The 27,978-nt window shown below is 38.4% G+C and overlaps 1 protein-coding gene across 1 annotated transcript in view; it reads left to right on the top strand.

Annotated features, from left to right (window-relative positions):
• Positions 1 to 27,978, top strand: part of LOC136875488 (inner centromere protein) — a 283,305-nt gene that overhangs the window by 186,232 nt on the left and 69,095 nt on the right. Inside the window, exon 10 of the mRNA XM_067149035.2 lies at positions 25,641 to 25,744. Within this exon, the coding sequence (XP_067005136.2) occupies positions 25,641 to 25,744 (104 nt within the window). The remainder of the gene's footprint in view (positions 1 to 25,640; positions 25,745 to 27,978) is intronic.

The raw sequence follows: 27,978 nt of genomic DNA, 5'->3' as shown, positions 1-27,978 counted from the left end.
GTGTGTATAAATTATACTGCACCTGTGTTTTAAACTTCATCAAATACTCCGGCCAATAATTCAATATGTATAATGTTGGGCGATCAAATACATATATAGGTTTCTCACAATCTCCGAGATATCACGCAGATGGGAGTAAAAAAAATAATAATGGCATCAACCTAAATCTGCGACCTGACATTAATATCAATAGCCATGTTTGCCACTTCACTTGAATATTTCATCCCATAAAAAAAATAAGTACTCTTTCGCCATTGCAACTCTTCGGTTATTCTGATAAATTCCACTTACATATCATGTTTTGACGTCAATTTGTACCAATTCTCCGCACGATACCTTTCAGGGATAATTATTGGAGCTAAAGAAATATATATATATATATTTTTTTTTTTTTACGTGGACTCAACTGAAGTAGTGCACAGCCTCTTTCCTAAGTTCGTCGGCCTAACCATTTCCACTTAACTGTTGCCAATAAATGGGTAATACCCTGGATTCATCCACTGATTATCTTATACGTATTCCATCTAATACCTCTTCTGATAATGAAATGAATAAATAGCAAAAATTTCAATTAAAATCCTTATCTGCTAGTTTATTCAAAATATCATTGTACTTGGTATGAAAACATAATATTATTCTTAACATCTCCAATAATATTCACTGAATTCCGATCCAAAAATAAAGTATAGTTGACTTAATTATTGACTGAAGTTAAGTTTTAACCTCGTAGAAAGAAAGTGAACTAGTCATAAAAACCATAAAGTCACAGTGATGGAAAACCAGTTAACTTATTCTAAGAATCGTGTTAAGTATTTACATAAATAAAATATTAGTGAAACATTTCTAAAATGTATATGAAAATATATTAAACATCAATGAAACATCACTGGAGTATCAATGAAATATCACCGCAATATCACTAAAATATCAGAAATATCCTTGAATTATCATTGAAATATCATTGATATGTCACTGAAATATCATTGAAATATTATTGAAATATCAAGAATGTCTCTTGCACTTCGCACGTATCATCTCTTGCCTATCTTGCTTTCTCAAATGTTTTCTCAAATTTCCATTATAACGTAAGCAATATAAGTAAGTTCCACATGACCTGGCTTAATATAGCCATTCAATAACATACCAACGAAAATCCAATTAAATATAAGAAATATCAATTAATTATCTCTACTAGTTGTAATTATTAATTCATAACATCTCCTGAAAATATGTAGGAGTATGCTAACGTACCGCACATGTCGATAAGCAAGTCAATCATCTGGTAGTGTCATACTTTCCTTCAAATACAATCACCTATCCGCGAAATTTCCAAAGAAAAATGTAGATGATAATTATCTATTTGCGGACAGTAGTTATATAAATCATGAGGGTGTTTCTTCCTTCCAATCTTGTCTTTGACAGAAATCAACTTGGACTTAGCCTAACATGCGAAACTCTTCTAGAAAAATATCAAGTTTCGGACGTAAATGCATTATTGTAGGATATACTTTCGATGATCGTACCCATTGACAGCCTATTAATTCATTAACCCCACATCAACATGTGCATGTGCCATTCAACCCGACATCGTACGCTACTTTATAATTCACATGGCAAAAACAACTACTATAACCTATCATTAGCATAACGTTGCATTAATATCATCAATTACTCAAATATATATACATATTTCGTCGTGTGCACATCATATCTAACATAATTCCTCATGAATCGTATACTTCCATATATCCGATTTATATTTTTGCCTATAATCTCATTATTCCGCTGATCATTTAATCATTTCCATATAATAACATCATTCGTTACCTCCCTAGCAGTGCAATGTATGCAAACTCCACTATCATAGTATAATGACACATTACGGGTTTATTATAGTACAGAACACAAGCAATTACTCATTTCCTGTAAAAAAGAAAGGCATATGTTAATATTTCAGGCTCTATCTACTTACGTTTGGTGACAAATTACCGTTATATCATTTTTTTATAGTTCTAGAAGACGATCTTATTTCATTCCTCATTGCATTTGGATTGTTTTACACTATGAAAGACATAAATCTCCAGCACAACGTTGAGAATGCTGATTTTCAAAGCTCTCCTCATATAAAATAAACATTCCTACACATTGAATATACATTTGGGTTGTCAGACTACCTAGGTCCATATTCTCAAGCAAATTATATGGGTTCCCTTTTAAAGACACTATTCATTGAACTTATATCTCGAAGAGCTGAGTATTGACCTTGCTATAATCATATTTTAAATTAAACGCACACTGTTTATACACTCAAATATGAATAATTTAACTACCTAAATGTAAATACATGAAACTTGACTTATCTTTGCTTTCGTTACTCGTCTGGGTTGGATTTCATCATGGATCTTCTTTGGCTACCGGCTCGGGTTCAAGTACACGTCATCGCTGGTTGCTGGTCTCCAGCCTCGGATGTGCGGAACAGCTGGTAAGGACTCCACCGGACGACGACCCCATCCTCTTGATTTACTCAGTCATAATAACACCGTCGGTTACATGTGATGAAAAAAATATTGAAGAACGACATTAGCTGCATTTTCCAATCACAAGATAAATTATCTTGAGTCTATTTAGTATCTCTCTAGCAAATCACTTCTCAAAAAGGCAGTATTTGAAATGGTACTTAAAGTATTTTCTGTTTGTCGCTAACTTAAAAAAAAATAAAAAAAATAAAAAATAAAAATAAACTAGCGAGCTCTAATTTCTTTAAGTGATTCTGCTCAACGGCTTTGGGTTTGGATTGACGACTTCTACCTATGGTCTCTTCTTCTTTTCCTAATCTTCTTTTGTGCTTGATATTTTCAATTTGTATTCAAGTTTTGGCGTAATTTCTTTATATTTTTATATTGTCGCAATTATATTAACAACAACTCTTTTTCCAACTTTAATTTTTTCTTTTCTTGTGTGCAGGATCTTGCCTGTCACTTCGTTCCGATGTCAATTTTTTTTTTTTTTTTTAAGTGATTTTTCACCAACCCGGGATAACAATTTGATTTTTTTTTCACGGCCGTATGGATTCCTTAGGTCTGTTCGTAGTAATGTTAACTCATGGCTTTCTTGACTCGTTATGTCTGCAGTTCTTTTGACGTATTCACGGCTTATCTAATTCCGCTTGTCTGAATATTTTCCTTGTGGTATACTTTTCCATCATATATTTTTCGTCATTCTACCGCGATGCATGGCAACTGTTAGTGACGTAACTCTCATTCATGACGCTAACTGGGCAATGAAATGGTACAATACCGACAATACCGACAGGGCATTCTTCGTGTTATATAAAGAGTGATTGGCAATGAAAACTTTTTTCTTTTCGAGAAAACGAGGTTACATTGTTCCTTCCGGGCTCGCAATTCAAGTTGATGAACTCACTGTATTTGCTGTGCCAGAGCGCATATTGCTTTCTGCTGGTGTGCTTCAGGGAAGAGACGGGAAGTGGAGTGTATGAAAGATGGAAACGGAGATAATACTCCGCACGAGTGCACAAATTTCTTCGTTTGACTTGCACAGAATATTGTCCTCGTCTCTTACAGGCATTATTCATATTCGTTCATTATGAATTTGTAATTGCACACGCAGAACAAGAAAACACACTAATTAAGACACATTTGTCATTACAAGATACATACTTCATGTTATCGGTATTGACACCTAACTCATATATAAAATTTATAAATTTTCTATTACAGGAGGATACTTTAGAAAATAAATTTTATGTAAGACAACACTTGAGAGTCAAGGAATGCACCCGATCATTTCTCCGTTCGTTTGATGGTCTCGGTGAAAAAAACCTACAACCTGTTTTCCAGTCAATGACCGGGTCAGGGATGTAATGAATGAAGCAGATATAGGCTATTAGTACGATGGGGTCGCCACTCCCAAAGTGATTTATTAATGACTGATAGATGCTATGAAATGAGAATGGAGAGTGTTGCTGGAATGAAAGGTTACAGGGAAAACCAGAGTACCCGGAGAAAAACCTGTCCTGCCTCCGCTTTTTCCAGCACAAATCTCACATGGAGTGACCGAGATTTGAACCACGGTATCCAGCGTTGAGAGGCTGCCGCCTGAGCCACAGAGGCTTATGGTCTCGGTAACATTGTTTATTATTTAACATGTGCGAAGATGCATCACTGTCACCACATGATCATGCATTCCTTTCTATCAACATTGTAAAAGGTATGAAATCATGAACAAAAGAAATAATATGCCCAAAGGTTTGATTGCAGTAAATCTGCAATATTCCCCCTGTTCTGCTTCAATCTTCACGGAGGCCATTTAACTGGCCCACTGTTGCCTGCCCATCTCCCCAGATAATGATAATTTAAGTACTGCATGACACAGCGAGTCGTGAAATATGGTGGAGCGCCATTTTGACACAGCTACATTCCCTGCCAAATACCCAGAGGAACATCTTCTGATTATCTAGGTAGTGGCTCTGCCAAGAAACAGAAGCATTCCCCACCGTTAACGAGAGGGGGAATGACATACGGCCCAAGTAAATAGTCGCAAACAGTGAAGGTCCAAATATTGACACTAAACCGCTGCTGAAATGTGCGCAATTCTATCACACGAGCGGTTTCTTCTGCCCTCCTTCACACGGTCTCCTGCCAATTGACATGAAGGTTGAATGACGACATTGGCGGCAGTTAGTGTGCCGGACACTATAAATCAATGCAGCTTCTCTCCTGTTTCCATTTGCTGCGCCATAGGCTGGGTTTGTCAGTTATTTCTTCATTGGTGTACCAAAACGGATCCTTTCTTTTCAATTTATACTGCAAACTTAGTAGCTAATATGGTATATAGAAAATTGTATACAGTCTACTGGGGCTGGAAAATGGCTGCGCTAAACAAATGAGAAACTTGTGCATTCCCACCGAGCATTATCTCCGTCTCTATCATGCATCCCGCTTCTCTTCTCTTCCTGTCCTTCTTATGAAGCACAGCAGTGATTTGCGCTCTGGTAGACAAATACGGCTTCAACCATTTGAACCGCGTGCTCGGAAGTAACAAAGTAACCTCATTTTCGCAAAACGAAAAATTTTCTCCGCCAGTCGGGTTGTGCCATATTTCTGTACATAACATGAAGAGCATCCCTGATATATATAGTTTTTTTGTCAGTATAATTAAGATACACCTGTATATGGATCAGCTTTATTTTCTGCCTTTCTTGGAAATAAGAATCGCATGCTCTGAATTCCTGTAGAGGAGGAGGGCACATACCTCACTTAAAGATTCTGCTGTCAGATATTTTGACGAGACCCTGCAGGTAATGAAATTGCAGGGCAGTTCGGAGTGTAGCCTGTGTGCTTTTTACTATTGATTGTTTTTGCAAAGGCAAATGATTCTATTATTCTTTTGTCTCTGAAAGTAAATCATACCTGTATATTTTTATCATATACTAAACCTCATTCATGATTCTGTGTGTGTGTCAATTTACTCACCTATCGTATGATGCCAGGCAACAATTTATAAGAAGTGAAAATTATAAAGAAAACTTGCCATCAATTGACGTGCCTTGTGGTGTGGAGTAGCATGTATTCCTCTTATCCAGCGTTCTTTGGTTCAGTTCCTGGTCTGGTGACTGAATGGGGTTCAGTTGAGAAGCTGTCTGATATCAAGAGGCAGTGGACCTACAGTAGTTAAGAAAGTCAAGTCGTACTGTAAGGGATGTCGTGCTGACCTTGTGACAGCAGTCATGTAAGCAGACGTCCTGTATGGACTGCATTTGCAACAAGTTTATTTTCAGCATCAATTGTCAGGTAACTTTTGCTAACATCCAGTGGTAAAATGTGAAGCTTTGCAGGCTTCAACTCATGAGAAGCCACTTTAATTTGGTTAAGGTTCATTTTGAATAAACCAAGTTTGGGTCACATAGGTGCATTCAGAAGATTGTGGGATCAAACCCCCACTCTCAGCAGTTCTGCATAAGGTTTTCTGTGGTTTTTCATTTTCACACCAGACCTCAGTTGTGGTCATGGTCACTTTTTTACCAGTTCTAGCCCTGTTCAATCCCATAGGTCCCATAAAAGCTGTCTGTGTTGGTGTGAAGTAAAACAAATAGCGCATGAATAATTTTGTTTCTAGTTGCAGGCATGCTTGACAAATGTTCATCTCTTGAGGTAGCTTTAGGGAACTACAGCCAAAACTGGTTAAGACGTTTCTGTGGGGAGCGAAAAAAAAAAGTCATAAAGAGGGAATGTGGTAAAAAAATTTAAACAGTTGCGCTGTTAAATTTAAGGATAGGTTTGAACGTTTAAAATAATTATGAAAACAAAGAAGTGTTTACAATTATAATTAATGAAATAAGAAATGTAATAAAGAAATAATGCATTTTAAGAACACCAACATAGTAAAACATCTAAGAAAAACATTCTAAGAGACGTAAACTATACACGTTGCTTATAGGTATGTTTTAAGTTATTGTAGGAATGTCCAACATCTGGGCGATTTGCACACATTTCTTGCGTGGATTAGCACTTCAATTTTTCATCATTTGTAAACTGTCTGTCTTCTCCATAACTGAATGTCCTGCAAACCACTGTGTAAGTACAGTAGGCCTAATTTATGTACTTGTTTCACAGTTTACTTGTGAACGTAAAATAAAGCACCAACACATCAGCTGTAGGCCTGATTTACGTTTGTTTCACAATGCACTTACGAACATAAAATTAAGAACCAACATGTCACACGAGCTACTGTTGCTCGATCCAAACACGCCCACATCAAAGACTGGCTTGAGACTGATGTTCCCTGCAGCTGTAAGAATATTTATTCACCATTAATCATTTACATGAAATAGGTTTTGTCATCCAATACTACAGTGTTATTTCTACTATCTATATACTGTTATTAAAAGTCAATATTAACAGTTTTCATTTCTAAGAATTCCTTTACATCTTAAAATGGATTTTCCAACATCCAGTTATACAGTTTTCTTTTAAAATTATTGATGGACACATCCTGTGCAGAGAATGGTAATTTATTAAAAAATATTATACTATTTACTTTATGTGAGTTACCTGTTTTCACAAGTCTATGCCTTGGGACATCAATATTACCCTTATTACTAGTATTGTGTTGATGGATATTTTCCCTGATGGTAAATTCATTCAGATGGTTTTTAACATACAATAATGAGATAAAAATATACAGATTTATAACTGCTAATATTTTAAGTCTGATAAAAAGGGGATGACAGTGCTCAGAAGAACTAGCTTTACACATTACACGAACAAGCTTCTTCTGAATTAGCAATACATTATGGACATAAGATGAATGTCCGCACAATAGCAGCCCATATGAAATATGGGACTGGAAAAGTCCAAAATATGCCATTCTCAAATAGTCTGCTGTTACTAATTCCCTCAATTTCCACATAAGATATGAGACCCGTAATACCTTTTTACAGACATGATTGACATGTACTTCCCAGCTTAATTTGGTATCAATATGAATACCTAGTAGCTTGACTGACTGAATTTCTATATTATTGGACAATCCTAACAGAATATGTTGGGTTTTATTCTCATTGCAGAGTAGTTTATTAGATGAAAAATATTTCACTGCAGTCCTAAGAGCTTCTTGCGACATCTCTTGCAGATTTAATATGTCATGATGCATATTGATTAGTGTTGTCATCTGCATATGATACAACTGATTGTGACATAACATTTTGTTGTAGGTCATTAACAGCAACATTAAAGAGAAATGGGCCAAGTACAGATCCTTGTGGAATGCCTGTAATAACATCTTTCAATGTGGAATGTCTATTTCTAATTGCAACAAACTGGCATCTGTTACTTAAATACATCTTAATTACATCCAAAGTGGGACTATTTATGCCATAATACTGAAGTTTTCCCAACAAAATGTCATGATCTATACAGTCAAATGCTTTACTCAAATCACATAAAACCGGAGAAACCATTTTCCTATTTTCAAAGGCTGTTAAAGTTTGATTGACAATTTCCAGAACCGCAGAGGTAGTACTTTTACCCTGTTGGAATCCATATTGATTACTAGACAACAGGGCATGATTTTCAAAGTAGTTACTAAGTTGACTATAAATAACCGATTCAATTATTTTAGATAATATGGGAACAATTGAGACTGCACGGTAATTTTGGGGAAGATGTTTGTCACCACTTTTGAAGACCGGAATAACTTTTGAAATTTTAAGCATATTCGGAAAAAATCCAATCTTTAAACATTTATTGATACTAAATGCTAGTGGTTCACAAATCAGATGTATTGTTTGTTTAATAATGTAATTGGACAGCCAATAACAGTCCATCAGAGGTGCCAACTATTACGGATTGTCCGTAATTATTACGGATTTCACCTCACAATTACGGAGTTACGGTCAAAGGGGAAATAATTACGGAAAAGCTGACATTATCACGAAAATATAATTTTTGACGGAAACAAAAGAAAAGGAAAAATGTTGAGTCCTTTCGAGCCTTTCTCCTAAATCGACTTTATTTCAGTGCTTGTGAGTTGGCAACGTTACTTATTCGATCGTGACTTCCTTTTGCTACCCATAAGCGTTGTAAAATTAATTGTGAATGAAGGATCTCCACTACAAATCCTTCGGTAATGTTGTATTTGCTGTGTTAAGTGTACCTGACAGTTGACAGAAAGATCTGCACTGCACTGGTATCGCTTATGGTTCAGAAAACGAAAATGTCATCACAGTTGGAAGGATGCTTCAAGAAAAACTACACTGAAAAGCAGCTGCTGCGTGGGAAACAAGCTACAAGGAATGTTTTATCATAGAACCAACAGGTTGCGTGCAAATGTTATTGTGTAATATGATATACTTTTCGATAGATTGCTAGAGGGAAGGGAAAAAGGGGTGTGTCATTATCAAGAAGGAAGGCGTATGCTTTGGACTTGACTCGAAATTTTTCTTGGGGGTGGAGGGCAATTACTGATAATCCACTTCAAAGTTGGCACCTCTGGTCCATACTTTTAGAATTAGATAATTTTGAGACCGTCTTTATGATTTTGTTTGACGTAATGTCAACCCATTGGAAAGTATGTCCCCCTAACTGATGTGGACCAGGCCCAATGATAGCAGATGTACCTGTTGGATTAACTTTATCACCTATTTCTTTCACTGTGTTCAAAAAGTAATCATTCATAGTATCTGGATTCAGTAATATATCATGTGTATGATTAGGAGTATTCTCTTGCGCTATAATATCCCAAGCTGCCTTGCATTTGTTGGATGCACTTTCAATGTATGTTTCACACGCCCATTTTTTTTTTCATGCACAAGTGTAGTTCTGTAGAACTTTTTACACCTGAGATATACTTCATAAGCATCTTTCTGCACACTCCCTTGCACCCAAGAATTTTTATAAACTCTATACAGAATCAGCATCCTTTCCCTTATTTGGGTCAATTCATCAGAATACCAGTTAAGTATTGACCTTATTGACCTTTACCATAGGGGGAGCAAGAATGCCACAATTCAACATAAGTTTTAAAGATACTAAGGCCATGAAATTAAGTTCTCTACCAAATCCTCACCCAGGCCAGTCGTTGCTGGCGCATCATGCGCGCAACGTGGCTGGGAACGCTAATTAAAATTTCTTATGAGAATAACAAGCGTACTAAAGAGTAATCAAGACTTTCACGGCCGGCGTTACAAATCACAGCTTGTAGGCCATCGTCCAGAAGCGAGTGAATGTCCCGATGTTTCACCGAAGACTGCGTTCGGCATTGTCAAGCGTTCTGATCGACTTCAATAGCAGCAAAGCTCTCAGTGGAATGAAGTGCTGTTGTAATTCCACTTCATTATATAGTGCAGGATACAGTACGCTGCTCGCCTAATGGTCCGCCATGCTGGGGGGAGCGGTCATTGATTGTCTGTTCTTCGGCCAACGGTTGAAGCGTTAGGGAGTCCAGTGTACATTGACCTGCCTTGGTGGAGACGGGCAGCTGATCACCCATTGCTTTCTTCTGGTCTGCCGTGGCTATCATGTTCTTCAGGATTTAGAGCTTTCAAGACTGGAAACCAGGCTTTGTTTACCCATTCAGATTCCTCCTTACGGTTGAAGCTGTTGGTGTGCTTCAGGATTTCAATGGCTTCCCTCTGTAGCCGAGCATGATAAGACGCAGTAGTTGACAGTACTTCGGTGTCGCTGTACTGTATGTCATTGCAGTGAGTGTTCAGCGACTGATGATCTATCTGTCTGTCCCAGCCGGCTATGTCTGTTATGCTCCTTCAATCGTGTGGTGATGCTGCGTTTGGTAGTGCCTATGTATACCTGGCTGCAGCTGCACGGGATCTTCTAGACACCTACTGTGGAGAGAGGAGGGCGCTTGTCTTTGGCAGACCTAAGCAGTTCCTGGATTTTGTTCGTTGGCCTGTATATGGTTTTAACCCCATGGGACTCCAGTAGCCTCTCTATTCTGTCAGTTATTTTCTCAATATATGGCAGAAAGGCTTTAGCTCCCAGCCACTCGTCTTCTTTCTTCTTGGTTGTTGGACGTCTGGGATTAAGTGCTCGCTGGATATCTTTATGACAGTACCTGTTAGCGAGTAGGACCCTATTGAGGTGGCTGAGTTCCTTGTTTAAGTGCTGAGGTTAACAAATTCCCTTAGCACGGTCAGCTAGCGTTTTTAATCACTCTGTATTTTTGTCGTGGGTGGTGGTTGAACGTCTTCTGAAGATAGCAGTCTGTGTGGGTCGGCTTGCAGTATACTGTATGTCCCAAGTTTAACTTGGTAATCTTCATTTCCAGAACATCGAGGAAAGGGAGCTTTCCCGCATTTTCTGTCCCCATAGTGAACTGAATCATCATCATCATCATCATCATCATCATCATCATCATCATTTCCCTTTATCCAGCTGTAGCCGGGTAGGGGAAATATGGTTCCTCTCCACTTACTTCGGTCTTTCCACCACTCCTCCTTCAACACTGTGTGCCAGTCCAGGTTTCTTTCTATAATGCTGCATTGGATGGTATCCTTCCATCTCAATCGTGGTCGTCCACGGCCTCTCCTTCTTTGGATTTGCATTTCCATCACCTTTTCTGGCATTCTTTCGTCGCTCATTCGCTTTATGTGCCCAAACCATCTTAGTCGGCTCTTCTCTATTCTATCATTCATTTTTTCCACTCCAATTTCTTCCCGGATTTTCTCATTCCTTATTTTGTCTCTTCTACTCTTCTGTATCATACTCCTCAAGAACTTCATTTCGGCTGCCTGTATTCGACTCTCATCCTTCTTTGTCATTGTCCAAGTTTCTGTTCCGTAAGTTGTTATGGGTACATAATACATCTTGTACATAGTATCCTTTGCTTCCGTTGGCACATCTTTGTCCCATAACATGTTTCTTACACTATGATAGAAACAACTTCCAGCTTGAATCCTTTTACTAATCTCAGCATCCAGTTGAGCATTCTCCATTAATTCACTCCCCAGGTATTTAAACGTTTGCACTACTTCCAGGGGCTTGTCTGCAAGTCTAATCTGACCTTTCCCTTCTTTCTCCCCTCTAGTCATAACAAGAGTTTTACTCTTTTCTACCCTTATTTTCAATCCACATTCTTCGATCTTCCCATTCTCCACATTCAACTGTTCTTGAACCTTCCTGTCGTCTTCTCCCCAAATCACAATATCATCTGCAAATAACATCATGTTCATTTCTCTTCCTCCATATGCTGCTTTTGCTGTTCTCATGATGTCATCCATTACTATTGTAAACAGGATTGGTGATAGAACACTTCCCTGTCTCAGCCCACTAGTTATTTTGAACCAACTTGTCCTGCCAACTTGTGTTTGTACGCAACTACAACATTCCTTATACAATGCCATGATCATTTTTATTAATCCCTGTCCAATTCCTTTTTGCACCAGACTGTCCCAAACTTTCGTCCTGGGGATACTGTCATATGCCTTTTCAATGTCAATGAATGTCATCACCATATCATTCCCGTACTCCCAATGCTTTTCCATTAGTTGTCTCATAATGAAAATGGGCTCTATTGTTGACCTTCCACTTCTGAAACCAAACTGATTTTCCTGTATATGATTCTCAACCCTCAACCTTATTCTACTTTCCAGTATCCATTATCTTAGCAACATGGGATATTAGAGTAATTCCCCTGTAAGTGAACTGAATATTGGGGTTAATATTATTCAGATGCTGTAGAAATAGCTGTAATATTGTTCCTTTCTGTGGCTGCAGATCACAAAGGTGTCGTCTACGAAGCGCAGCCACACCTTAGATTTCAGTGGTGCGGTCTCGAGTGCCGTTTCTTCGAACGTTTCCATAAAGAAATTTGCCATCACCGGACTCAGAGGACTGCTCATGGCGACACTGTCCACTTGTTCATAGAAATTGTCATTCCACAGGAAATAGCTTGTGGTGAGGCAATTGTTGAACAAGTTGGTAATGTCCTCGGGAAAAATCTGACTGATGTGGTCCAGCGCCTCATTCACAGGTACCTTAGTGAAGAGTGAGACCACGTCAAAGCTGACAAGTAGTCCTTCGGCTTCTAACTGGATGTTATTCAACTTTTCTATGAAGTGGCCTGAATCTTTGACATACGACTGTGTGCCACCGATTTAATGTTGTAGTAATGTTTAGCAATATCGTAGTTCGGTGATGCAGTAGCACTCACGATGGGCCGTAGAGGTACGTTGTCCTTGTGTATCTTGGGTAAGCCATATAGCCTCGGAGGTAGAGCTTCACTTTTGGAGGTTTCCCTCTTCACATTGTCTGGCAATGAAGAAGCCTCAATAAGGCTGTTGGTGTTATGAAGTATCCAATTCGTTGGATCTTTCGGTAGTCTACGATACGTCTATGGGTTCAAAATCTCAGACATCTTCGCTGTGTAATCATTAGTAGCCATGATGACAGTGGCATTCCCTTTATCCATGGGAAGAATAAGTACACACTACTCCATGTTCAGAGTTTTGATGGCTTTCCTTTCTTGAGCCGTGGGGTTGCTCTACGGTGCTGATGCCCTTCTTGGTATCCGTGAAGCTTCATGGCGGATTTCCTCTGCCTGGTCAGATGGTAAATTGCGAATAGCAGCTTCGATATTCACGACAATATCTTCAACAGGAATCAAAGGAGGGGTAACCGCAAAGCTTTCTCCTTTAGCCAGTACAGGCTGATGAAGAAAATCCAGGAACTGCTTAGGTCTGTCAAAGACAAGTGCCTTCCTCTCTCCACAGCAGGTGTCTACAAGATCCTGTGCATCTGTGGCCAGGTATACATAGGCACTACCAAATGCAGCATCACCACATGATTGAAGGAGCATAACAGACATAGCCGGCTGGGACAAGCAGATAATCATGTCGCTGAACACTCGCTGCTATCAGGCCATGACACACACTACAGCAACACTGAACTCCTGTGTCTTATCACGCCTTGAGGCACACCAATAGCTTCAACCGTAAGGAGGAATCTGAACGGGTAAACAAAGCCTAGTTTCCAGTCCCGAAAGCTTTAAATCCTGGAGGACACGATAGCTGCAGCAGACCAGAAAAACGCAACTGGTTATCAGTTGCCTGTCTCCGCCAAGGCAGATTGAAGAACAGCCAATCCGCGACCGCCCCCACAGCATGGCGGACCAATAGGCGAGCAGCGTACCGTACCCTGCACTATATAATGAGGTGGAATTACAACAGCACTTCGTTCCACTGAGAGCTTTCGAAGTCAGTCGGAACCCTTGACAGTGCCAAACGCAGTCTTCAGTGAAATGTCGGGACATTCGCTCCCTCCTGAACCACGGCCTACAAGCCCAGAAAACGCTGACGTGATTTGTACTAAAGAGTTATGTAAATGTGCTATCTAGGTTTCTTTAACATGTATTTAATAGGATATGGCTGGGTTGGAATAATGCCATTTATATCCAGGTAAGCGCACTAGAGAGGGATGTCTTAACCAGTTTTGATTGTATTTTTCAAGCCGTCTTGTATTTTATTACATTTTTCCAGAGTAAGCTTTTTGGGGCTGTGAGTATCTGCTTGTTGATGACCATTTCAAATCATGTAGAGATTTATGCAATATGGTATTTATGTACAAAGTTGAAAATAACTTCCTTGATAATTCATTTCTTATATCAGTATCAAAATTCAATATCCCGCAAGCAAAAACACGAGTTGAGTTTACGTTCTATTGTAGAAATGTGAAAACAGTCAGTCACAATAACTCCCTACTTCAAATATGCAGTGAGGATAACAGAATGGCCGTGAACAATATGAAACTAGTTTTTGGCTGCAACAAGCAAATTTTTTTCCCATCAGCTCAGACACATGATTTAGGCTCTAAGAAAAGTTTAAAATGTCATCAATTTGTTGGTAATTTAGTAGTGATTAAGCACCAACACATCACACAAGCTACTGTTGCGTGATCCAAACAAATACGCCCACATCAAAGACTGGCTTGAAACTTATGTTCCCTGCAGCTGTAGGCCAACATGCTAGGGCCATGAAATGAAGTTCTCTACCAAATCCTCACCCAGACAAGTCGTTGCTGGCACGTCGTGCGTGCAACATTGCAACACAATGTTATTACCGTCCTTGTCATCATTATGTTATTTCTTCATTTCTCACTATCATTTACGCACATTATCATGATCATTGTTCATGTTTCCACAAAGATTCTGTAAGTTTAATATTTTTCGCTAACATACGTTATCAAGGGTTATGAATTTCATGTTGTTGGTCCGTATTGAACTGAGAATACCATATGAATAATAACACAGTAAAGGTTTCCACCTGTTCAATACTAACGCCTCGCCTCTCTGCTTAGCAAACAGGTCTTCCTCTTGTCGTAATTCACTAATTTTCTTATTGGTTAACTCTTACCATGTGACACTCTTTCATCAACAGCAACATTATTTCCTATTTGTTCTGGGTAATGTCTTGTATCCTTCCGCCCTACTTTCTTCATATTATTTAATGTTACTTATGCTCTATTTAATTATTATTTATTTAAATCTTTATACAGATATTCTCTTAAGGTCTACATTTCCTTTTTTAAATTTTTTGTTTATTTTTACTTGTTAGGTAATTTTGGTTTTTTAGTTTCCTTTCAACTATATTTTTTTATACATACTTCACCATGCCCTCTTTTAATAAAAGGAGCTGTGTTCCAGCTTGGTTACACACACTTCACACACACTACAGCCAGCGAAATTTAATGTGTAATTACTCATCGCTTGTCAGCACTCTATACCTCAGCTGAGGCATCGTGCCTTCTCAAACCTTTGCTTAAGGACATATTACTGCAGCAGTTCCTTGCTAGTGTGGACTTCGTTCCAGCCCTGCTTATAAGTTGGTAAACTGTACATGTCAGCAAAGAAGACTTATCTATTCAGGGGACAGAACCAAGAAGAAAATAGGTTTGATACTTATTGACGATACAGGGTTTTGGGCTTATGCCGTGTCAAGAAAATAAGGTGAAATAAAGAAGGAAGGGCGGAAGGATACAAGACATTACCCAGAATCGATACCAAATATTGTTGCCGTTTATGAAACCGTGTCATATGGTAAGAGTTCACCACCGAGCTCGATAGCTGCAGTCGCTTAAGTGCAGCCTGTATCCAGTAATCGAGAAATAGTGGGTTTGAACCCCACTGTCGGCAGCCCTGAAGATGGTTTTGCGTGGTTTCCCATTTTCACACCAGGCAAATGCTGGGGCTGTACCTTAATTAAGGCCACGGCCTCTTCCTTCCCATTCCGAGGCCTTTCCTATCCCATCGTCGCCACAAGACATATCTGTGTCGGTGTGACGTAAAGCAAATAGCAAAAAGAGAGTTAACCAATAATTAGGGAATTATGATGAGAGGACGACCTGTTTGTTAACCAGAGAAACGTGAAGAATTTCACCTGATTTTCTTGACACAACCTAAGCCCAAAGGCATATATCATGTCTATAAGTACGGGCCGTGAAAGCATCAAAGCATTGTTCATACTTTGATTAATCTTCAGAAATCTCTTTATTGAAAGGAAAACTCCTGCTGGCGGTTGTTGTATAATCATGGACTTTGCAACACCTTTCTCTTGCATGGTTGCGAGAACGTTTTAAGGATTTTTCTTCTATTTTATTGTAATACTTTTTTGAAGTTATTATGGCACTTTGTCTCTTTCTCCCTTTTCTATTGGAATAACATTGAATTATCAAGCTTGCTCCTGTTCATTTTTACTGAATTCTCTACATCGGTATTTATATCAAGCAACGTGGAGTTGATATCATATGAATGTATTTGCAACTGTAAGTTGCCTCCTAGTCAGACTTCAGTCTTTTCAATTGTAATTATTTAAATTCCAACTCATGGCTTATACTCCATGTTCATTCATTCTCTGACGCACTGTCCCAAAAATACCAAAATCAATCAAACTAATCTCTGCTACCTGACAACAACTGGGCTTAAAGGTACTACCTAGTGTCACAAGCTAACATATAAGAACAATGGAAGTGGAAGGAACATTACCAAAATTACGAAGGACGGGATTTTTAACTACACTTAGGCCCGGTTTCTTCAACAAATATTAAGTGTTAACTCTGCTGTTAAGGTGACTTAACACATAATTTAACAAAATGGTCGTCTCATCAAGAATTGTTAACTCTAACAAATTGTTAATACCTGTGTTAAATTAACCTGGCAACACCCCTGTGTTAAACCTCTTAACAACTGCTGAAATTTCAAAATGGAGGCATGTAGAAGAGTTAAGTTTAAAGCTTTACTGCTGTATGGAGACTATTTATAAACTGAAGAAGGCAAAGGACGACCCATAATAAGAAATAATGACTTTCTAGAGTTGTCAGATGCAAGATTTCTAATTACCAAAGCCATAATGAACAAGGTACTAGATTATATTGGAAATAGGTTAGAGTTCCAACAGATTGAAGCTTATCGGCCTCTCCAGTGCAGCAGTTGCTTATAGATTTTACAGGGAGGGGTCAGACCCTGCGTCCAATTGATTTCAATGAGCTTAATGTACGTGTTGGGGGACACTCAACAGTAACTCGTGTATAAGAGTTTAGGTCAATACACTTTCGTTTTCGAAAAAAATGTCAAATGTCATGAGGCAGGATCAGCTTCGGATCACGTCGAGGTGATGGAACACTAAAATGCGAACACATTTTACTTAAACTTATCAGGTCCGCAACCTAATAATTTCCGAAAAAATTACGAATCCCATGATTCTAATGCAACGCATATATACCTGAAGAGTTGTAACTCAAACAAGTGGAGCAGTGGCTGAGCGGTCATCGTACTTGTCTCCGAGCCGTGACGACGAGAGTTCGAGTCTCGCCATAGACATACATTTTTATACAAATTAAATTATTATTTCAGGGAATGTGAAAGTAAAAAATGCAAATAAAAATAATAATCAAATTGCAGTAGAACTTTATTTTCTACCTCAAATTAAAATACATATATACAGAGAAAGAGATCCAGCAGTAACTGTGAGAACATTTAGGCCTATATTAATTTCAGGTAGAGAATAAAGTGTACTGCAATTTGTGTAATATTCATGTTCCAATTTTTTAATAACATTCATTTAACTAGGAATTTATTTTGTACAACAATTATAGCTGCGACGAGACTCGAACTCACGTCTACGAGGTTCACAGACAAGTACGGTGAGCACTATGCCACCACTCTGTTCGACTGTGATGTAACTCCCAAGTATATATGTCTTGCATTGGAATCGGGGATTCATCAATTTTTCAGAAGTTATTAGGTTGCGAACCTGGCATGTTTAAGTAAAATTTGTTTGCCTTTTTGTGTTCTATCACCTCCACTTTGTCCGAAGCGGATTCTGTGTGGAATGACATGACATCATTTTTTTCGAAAACGAAAGAGTATTGACTTAAACCCTTATACACGAGTTACTGTTGAGTGTCTCCCCATAGAGTGAAATCGGTTGACCGCAGGGTATGGCCTCGACTTGTTAGATATTATGCTTGAGACACTTTTCATGTAATTGTAGGCGACTGTGTTCATGAGTGCAAGAAAAGAGAGTGTAGAATCCTGCAAAGAATTCCTGCTGCCATTGCAGCATTAACAAGGAATTACTTTATTTTCTCCGCAATAAAAGAATGCCTGAAAATCATTCCAAATATATCAGTTACTGCATCACATTTTCCCGGTGATGTAGGAGCCTTAGATTGCACTCCTATAACAATAAGCTATATCAAATGTTGTGATATAACAGTCCATTATTTAATGTTTTAAGCACACTCGCATAACTTTAAATTAAAATTATAACAACATTTGTCTCACATTCATCATAATAACGCTTTTGTTGCCTCTTACTTGACATGTTTACGTCTTAGCGGTCTCCGCTAATCATAACTAGAGCCCTGCGTGGATATACAAAGTAATATCCATTTCCGCTCTGCATCCGCACTTCCTTCATCCGCATCCACAAAATGGTTATCCGCGGATAATTTAAATGTTTAACTACAGTATATTACACCTAAGGTATTGAAACGGATAGATCTGTTAACATAATACAATAGGCCTGATACCTGGCAGCCGAACTCCTACAGCCGCGACAACTACCGACATATTGACCTTTGTTCCTTTCTTCTATTACTTGCGGACAGGAGCCCAGTAGGCTTTATGGTCTCAAGGCTCTATATATTATCATTCGCCCAAACCAATGTCGAGGGTGGCCTAACCACAGGCAAAAACAAGAGTATAGCTGAGTGAAAATCAATAAACATCATTACTTATAAATTATCAGCAAAATTATCCGCACTGCCATACAGTATCCGCCAAGACACTAACTTCACGGATATTCGCATCCGTGCAGGGCTCTAACCATAACCTATAATAATGTCAACCATGTGTCTGTGTGACAAAATACTATTTCAACACACCACAAGGAGCACTTTATGTAAAGAAGCAAAAGATGCTCACTGCCAAACGCGTTCAGGAATCTTACGGAAATGTGTTCGTGAAACAGGGTAATTTTAAATGAAGTGTTGAATTAATAACAATTGTTAGTTAACATTTGTTAAGTAAAATGTAACACAGAGTTGAAGAAACCGAGCCTTAAATCAAGAGGACTTTGTGATCATGGCAAATGAACAAACACATTTTTAGGGGAATAAAAATTTTAATTTAGTTAAATGAGAAAATAAGTAATCAGAATAGATGTTGACATAACAGGACTCACTTAATATATTAACACAGCTTAATTAAAATGGTATTTACCTTCAAAATTCCAATTACCTTGTCTTCATCTAAATATTCAGTTCATTCTTCAACTAACATAAGTTTCTTAAATTATGATAATTGTAACTCTCACAAATCTTGGTTGAAATGTGCATTTCGATGATTTACTATTTATCTTAATTTACGGAACACTCAATAGATATAGAAGTGACTTCCAGTAACCATAAATAATTATTTCATGTGCAATAACATGCACAAAAGTAAGTTAAATTCAAGAATAATCAACAGTGGAAGGGGAAAAACCGTTGCCTATGTTATAATACAAGGCCTGGAAATAGAGCCCATAAAATGCTATTGAAGTGGTCACACTGAAGTTCAATGCCGGACCGCTAGGCTCGCTTTCTTGCCCCCCCCCATTGTCTACCACGTTCGTGCCTTTAAATGTGTTTATTAACAGAGTTGATTGTGAACTTTTATTTGTCTGATGTTAAGCATTCGCATTTCCAGTCGTGGTTTATTCACAAGAAATTAAAGGTAGTGGAATTTCGTTTCACAAGTTTCCAGTGAATGTTCAGTGTTCGAAACATTATACAGAGGAAGTATTGCGCATGAGATACGACTTCAAGCTGATGAAATTAGGCCTCTGTTCCTAAGTTTTGATCCTAGTTACATCATATGAATAGGGCGATCCCAAACTTTGTCACTGGACATTTTTGTAAACAATGCTACCATGACCGGCGATCATTTGAGAGGCCTCTTCTAACTCAGAAATCTTAAATTAGGGGACCTACCAGAAAAATAACTTGCCCTTCAAATCTGGAGAAAATGAAAGTAGCAAGAGCTAAAAATATTGTATTTTCCGCTGAAACAATCTCTGGTTTGAAAAGTGTGGAGGTGGTTTGTTCTGAGAGCATTAAATACAGTTTAAAATAAACCATTTGTTTTATGGAGCATTTTATGAAATTGTTCGATACGCATGACATCTGAAACACCTCACATGGGACTTATTCCAGAAATGAGATCAAACGAGCATCTTTTAGTTCTGAAGATGAACACCTCAGTTGGTTAATTAATGATTTCCTGTCATATATTAAGCAAATTCAAATGCATTCAAAGAAAGTAAAAAAAAATCATGAGGTAAATGCATCAGGCAGAGATCTTGACTACCCAATCCACCGTGGCCTGCGTAAAATACCTCATAAGTATACATTTGCATTATGCATTGACGAAGAACCTAACAAGCGATGATATCAAGCTCTTCTTCAGCAACCTAAGACGCCAAGCGGAATAAAATGACATTATGGTTCGTATGCCAAAAAACAAACAGACTGTAAAGGCTATTTAGAACATTTCTCTTCTCCAGCTACTCAAAGTCCAACATTGTGTCTTATTCATTTTCGAGATCGAGGAGCCCTCAGATGCCGAAAATCATCGTCTGTGGCACTTCTGCAGTGAACGACAGAATTTGTCGCTTCCGCTATGCAGTACTTGCCCCGAAGAAAATTACTAAAAGGTCTACCTTTTTATTTTTATTTTCTCCGAAAGATATGTTCAACAGTAACTTTAAGTATAGAAAGTGTAAAGACGAAAAACCACCTCTTTTTCTACTATGAAAATTTCTGAGACCTCTATTTCACAACATTGCTTTGAGCCACTCAAGTAGAAGAGAGAAAGTTTTGAAACTTGATAAGAAGCCCCTCAAAAAGAAAGTTTTGAAACTTCAGTGACATATCGAAGTCAGTGCAGCACCGCTCTATAAGTAAAGTACTGTCAATACTCGCAAAAACATTCAGTTCTTTTATTGCGATTTAAAGATATACGTGGATATTACGGCATTAACCTGTATTTAGGAAAAGATTCCGTCGACCCTTTACGAATGATAGGTTAGTTACCCAACACGGCACAGCTCCCGCAGCTCAGCTCAGATGATGTCACAGACGTTAGAAATTCAATGCGGCCCGTCTCGAATGATATCACAGCGGCTTGTAAGAAGCTGCCAACTTGGGAACTACTTACAAGACTAGGCTGTGAGAAAAGATTATTGGTCTGGCTTGGTTAGGTCCGGCTTGTAATAATAATAATAATAATAATAATAATAATGTTATTTTCTTTACGTCCCACTAACTACTTTTTAAGGTCTTCGGAGACGCCGAGGTGCCGGAATTTAGTCTCGCAGGCATTCTTTTACGTGCCAGTAAATCTACCGACACGGGGTTGTCGTATTTGAGCCCCTTCAAATACCACCGGGCTGAGCCAGGATCGAACCTACCAAGTTGGGGTTAGAAGGCCAGCGCCTTAACCGTCTGAGCCACTCAGCCCGGCGGTTCGGCTTGTAATGAGACTATTGAGCAGAGGGCAACAAAGTAGTCAACAGTCTTCTAGCATCCCTCACACTCCACGAGGTGCGAGGCGATTAATCACCCTGTAACTAATTAAAATGTATCTGGCGCACTGCACGATTTTCTCTTATTTTCAACTAAGTTGGCAGCCCCAGCCAGTCTATACCAACACAAAATGGTGGTAAATTGAGTTTTACGCTGTCTACTTTTTAATTCTTGTAAACAAGAATACTTCTAGGGGTCGGTTAGTGGGCCGAGGAGAAGCGTTGGCTCGTAGTGAGGTTGCACGCGAATAACCTGCGTACAGCACTCCAGCCTACAAGAACCTTGTTCAAGACTACTAACTCCGAATCGCACGTACATTCGCGCATAACAGGTTGCCGCTATTATATGCTAAGAGTATTGAGCAGTCCCTCTAAATTCAAAAAACTTGCATATATTTATCTTACGTATGATCGATCAATGCGGGAAAATTGTGACCGAGGACAAATAATTTTTCAATGATCGATGCGATAAAATGATAGTTCGAGAAACGGCAGATGTGGAGGAAATTTAACATTGGTTTATATGGAACATTTTTGGGACCGAATAAAGTCAGTGATGAATATGGGAAAACGACAGTTCCAGGAACGATGCATCGAGGTTCTACTGTATTTAACTTGTTTATATTGTATTTGTTTATATTGTTTATAATCCCCCCCCTTGCCGTACTTTTTCATTATGTCTCAAGACTGTTAAAAAATTTCCACTTAAAGATGTTCCAGATTTCTCTTTTTGAAAGTTGGCAGGTATGCACTTGAAACATGAGTTTCCAGTCCACGGATCAATAAATGTCTGATATATTTTTCTACTCATTTTGTATCTTTCCAGTATCAGTCATAAAGTAAAAATGGCACCCCTGGTTCCTCTCCCTCCTCTGAACCAAACCTGATTATTGTTTTACCCCACCTGGTGTCCATGATCGGTAAGGTGTCAAGTCCAATACGGTCCGTCAATGTGGTTAGCTGCTTCTGGTTCTGTTAATGGAAAAATATTTCACCATTAGGATGTTGGCTGGCAGGGTAGAAGATGTGTTGGTGTACAATTTCTAATTTCTAATTAGTGGATTGCATGCTAAAAGACTGGGTTCAATTCCATACTTCTGCTTAGTGTTCGTATGGAGTGAGGGCTTAAGACTTTAATGGTTATTTATCCATTAAGCCTTGAGCAAACCCCTGGTGTTATTCAACAGGAGTTGGCTATGTGCCAACATTGTTTTTCACCTCCTCCCTTCGTTATCATAATAATTGTCTCGCACTCAGGTGTCCAACCTTCTGCCTTCATAACCTCCACCACCCTTTTTTTTCTTTTTCATGTGGAACATGAGTATCATGGACCTTTTCCAGATAAATTTTTTATTTCATTTCATTTTTCAGTTCATCTCATAATCTCTCCATTATCAGTCAGAAAGCCAAAATGGTTCCTCTGTCTGAACACAACTGATCGTATCTCACATATTCAACTACCTTTTTTTAAATCCTATTTTTTATTATATGTAGGAGTACTTTGTAAGCATGTGATATGAGTCATTTATGTGAAATCAGGAAGCTTTCCTTTCTCATAGCACTTTTTATTTTGAATATGGAGTCGATGACCTCGATGTTAGGCCTTTTTAAACTACAATAATCATCATCATCATCATCTTTATTTTGAATATTTGATTCTTCATTTCATCACCCATTCCTTTTAGAAATTCTACCGGTATTGTATCAGATCCTCCTTTTGCTACAGTGTAGTGCATTTTCAAATTCTTTTTTGTGTATTGGAAAGCCATTATTTCTTTCCTCTTCTCCAACTTCCCATGTTGTTTGTTACTTCCTCAACACTGTATAGCCGTTCTATATACAGTACTCTCCAGTGATTAAACACTTCTTCACTACCTACTAACAATTTTCCTCATGTGTTCTTTATCACCATAGACTTTGCTCGTGTGCTAGGTTTTTATTTTACGGTGCGTTTGATCTTGTCTTCCTGCTTTTTTTTATAACTTTGATTTATATCCCTCCCATCTTTGTGTCTCTGCTCTAAATTGATCTGTCTAGTTTTTCACTTTCTTCTTCTCCATTTGTTCCTAGTTTCTATAAGGTTTAAGATATCTTCAGTCATCCATGGTTTGCTGTTTTGTTTTGTTTTCTCATTCCTAGTCCTTCGCTAGCTACAGCCACTATTTCTTTTTTAACGTCCTGACATCTCGTATTTCCTCTCCCCTTCTTTTTGCAATCTTATTTAATCTTTTCTTGAACAAATCCTTCATTCCTTCATCCTTCAAGCCTTCCATATTCCACTTTTGTTCATATTTATTTTCACTCTCTTAAATTTTATATAACTGCTAGGACTAATTTATGCTCACTCTCTAGATTAGATTCTCGGCAGCTATGGCTAGATAAAATTTATCTAAACTATTGTTCGACTATAATACAGTCATTCTTGTATCTCATTTCTCCCCCAGGTCTATTATCTTCTAAAATGTAGTTTGAATGATATATTTAAGATTACCATTTCCTGCTCCTTACAGAATTCAATCAGTTGTTCTTCTCCTTTATTTATCTCAGCCGTACCGTAATTTTGAGCTCCCTTTGTATTCATTTGAGAACCTACTATTACATTTAAATCTCTCAATATCGACACAGTATCTTTGATTTAGTTCAGCTGTATCCTCATAACTTTTCAGTTCACTCCTCCCTTGAGCTTGATGTTCAGAAGTAAGTGTATTATCATCAGATCATTAGGGATGCTGTTAATTTTCTGTCATTTTTTGTATATAAGCTACATACTTGCGTTGTCCACTTTAGGTTCAATATGACTGCCACTCCATTTTTTCCACCCTTTTCTCCTCCGCTATATTACTAAAAAATGGTTGCTGTAGAATTCTCCTCCTTGCCATCTGGTTTCTCGTATCCTTATGATGTCTATATCATTGTGTTGCATTTACTCTTCTGTCTCCTTCAGTTTTCCTTTTATCAGTTAACTTCTTTCATTCCTTTTGCCTATTGTCATGACTCCTTTCCTCTTGTCCTTTTCTTTTTTGCAGGCATTTACTGGATGATAACATGGGAAGCTCTGTTGCTTACCCTGCTGGATCTTAAGTTTCAAGTTCCATGATTTTGCTAGACTACAGATATCAGTAAGTTCTTTAATGAAGTAGTTTCCTTTGACCTCCATCCCCATGCTGTTGAATGTTTTTGTTCATCTGCCTTGAACAGTTTCTCATCATAAGGGCAAGAGGGTGCTCTGAACCTCTACTCGCTCGTCCACCTCCTAAGAGCCGTTGGCACTTTGTATAGGGGATCTCTGTATACCAGGAGATGCTCAGTCAGTGTATTAGCTGCTACTATAACTACACAGCTAATGAATTCTCCCATTACTTACTGCAGGCAGAGGAGATGACTACGCCACTCCTAACAGTGTGTCTGGAACTCTAGACAAGACAAGTTATAGAACCTGGCGTCAGGCTCCTCATTCAAAAACCAGTATAAGGAATGTTTACGTACTATTTACTTGGGACTGTTATTAGCGTTACACATTATTATTATTATTATTATTATTATCATCACATGTTTAATTCTTTCAAGTTTTTAATCCTTACATTATTTCTTAGTAACTGTAAATTGTCTTAGTTTCATTTATTGCTAACCTTGGTTTAGTGTACTGTAAGAGGAGGCTTCGTAGCCTTAAGTATGTCAAGTAAAACACGTCAAATAAATAAACAAATCAGTAAACAAACAAACTAACTGACTTTGAGTACAATTACCTTTCATTTCCATCCGTAACTTGGGAACAGGCACTACTTGATGGGTTCTAGTGTTATTTCCTACACTGAGGGGACCATCCTCCTCCTAACGGAACACATCTACCCAAAGCCAATGGTCCCCTTACGGAGGCAAGTTAGTTACCGCTTCTCATTAGCTGCTGATATTTTGAGCAAATGAATCTTGTGTGTTTTGAAAACTCTTGAAATCCTGATTGTTACCATCTGAAAATACTGCAGTGTACATTATCTTAACAGTGAAATTCTGGTCTTTGAGCACTTTTTATTTTCAATTTTAGGAAGAAGAGCAGATGAGAATTCAGGCAGCTCGTAAGAAAGAACAGGAAGAAGCTGAGCGACAACGCTTGAAACGATTGGTTGAGGAGAAGGACAATATTCTAAAGTGAGTTCTTGCTTGAATTTATTTCCTGTATATTAAGTGAATGATAGGTGTAAAAAAAAAAAAAAAAAAAAAAAAAAAAAAAAATTTAAAAAAAATGTATTAACTGTCAAAGCTATGATGTTAGCCAGAAATTGATAGGTACATAAAATTAAGACACTATTATTGCAAACTGATGAATTATATGAATTTATTGTTGCTATTGAATCTATTACTGACTAGCTTCCTTATGAATCGTTAATGGAACATTCACCGGTATATTGCGAGAAGAGATGGAGAATATCTAGAAAAATTAATCATGGAAGGGAAGGTTGGGTGCACGAAACCAAGGGAGAGATCATCAGCGAGCAGCTGGACAGACTAAGTCAGGATATCTTCAGCAGGCTTTGAGACTAGCTGGTCACGCTCACTTCACGTGGTCACGGTGTTCAGCAATGAGTCCAGCGACATGTGATGATGATCGTTTTATCACGCAGGTGGACAGCTTCCCCCTGACAATGACAAGTTCATCCAACATAAACAATATTGTATAGAAGTGAGAAACAGTATGTTGTAAATACTCCGTTTTATTTTGTCCTTGGAAGTACTATCGTAGACTTATACCATGAGTGTCTATTCCTTGATATGTTATGTTTGTTTCTTTTGATCGTCGTCATCACGCTCATAAATGGTACTGTAGGCAGCCTACTATGGCCATCTTGCTATCATCTGCTTGTTGCTGTGTAGCAGCGCCTTCGTGGAAGAATCAGCCGGTGTTCCATTGTTGCTCAGGGAACGCCCGAATGCCTTATCTGGCACTCTTCAGGGAGGCTCCTTCCCCCGGGATATCGTAAGACGTATATACCAGGATGACCAGAAGACTGTAATCAGCTCTACACCGAATATCAGAACTCTCCTAATAAAATTACAGCTGATGAGTTGCTAAGGGCTCTAAATAAATCTAGGAGAGAGAAGTGGCACAGAACTGCAGCAGAGGTGGACTTCACACACTGTAGTCGTAAAGCCTAGAACCTCATAAGAAAACTTGGTAGTGACCCTACCATGAAACCCAGAAGTTGGCCAATGAACCCAAATACCATTGCCTCCAGACTGACACAAATCTCTGGAGCGAAGATGAATAAGATACACGCAAGGAGTGTTAAGAAGCAACTAAGAACGAGAAGATCACAGTTGACATCCCATCCGGAGTATTCCTGTGACTTCAGTACTGAAGAACTGGACAAGGCTCTATCCAAGATAAAGATAAATAAACCTGCTGGTCTGGATGAAATCTATCCTGAGTTTATGAAGGCCATACAAATTCTACGAACTGGTAAATTACCTAAGTTGTTAAAACAAGCCAAAGTAATTGCAGTCTTGAAACCAGGAAAGGAAGGAACTGATGCTTCACATTATCGACCAATTTTACTCCTTAGCGTAATCTACAAGATGCTTGAAAGGATGATACTTAACCGTATCGAGGAAGCAGTAGAAAGAGTCATCCCAGTTGAACCAGGGGTTTCAGAAAGAATTCTAGTTGTTATGATCAGGTGTTAACACTGACAACACAGATCGAAGCAGGATTCCAGAAAAGACTGAAGACTGCTGCAGCTTTTGTCGACCTTACATCAGCTTATGACACGGTCTGGAGAGAGGGACTGTTGCTCAAGTTTGTTCAAGTCATCACTTGTCAGAAGCTAGCATGCTTACTAAACAACATATTATCCAACCGTCGACTTGCTGTATATCTGAATGGTGAACGAAGCCGGTGGAAATCTAAATAATGGTTTACCTCAAGGGTCAGTATTATCTCCCATTCTATTCAATTTTTACATCCATGACCTGCCAAGATCAACTTCAAAGAAGATACAGTTTATAGGCGATCTAGCTTTAATTACTCAGAGTATTTGTATGCGCAAACTTAAGTCACTAGCAAGACGGAACTCAGAGACTGCCACAAACCATTCAGTCTTTCTCAGAAGTTATGTTCGCAAGCTTATGTGGAAACATCAGACGATAGTATATACGTAGCTCTTGCCATAATTTGCAAAAAGAAGAAAGGAAGAAAAACACTTTCTGAAATGAAAAGATTTTTCATACACGAACTTACTGAGTGAATTGAGGTTAGAACCAGGGGACTGGTATAATTACTTGCGCATGGATGAAGATACATATTTAACTCTTCTTAATAAGGTAACTCCTCGAATTAAAAAATCCGACACAATCATGAGACAAGCAATTACTCCACACGAAAGGCT

Source organism: Anabrus simplex, chromosome 1 (assembly GCF_040414725.1).
Source record: "Anabrus simplex isolate iqAnaSimp1 chromosome 1, ASM4041472v1, whole genome shotgun sequence".
In the NCBI taxonomy this organism is placed as follows: Eukaryota; Metazoa; Arthropoda; class Insecta; order Orthoptera; family Tettigoniidae; genus Anabrus; species Anabrus simplex.
This window is presented reverse-complemented; position numbering and strand designations above follow the sequence as displayed.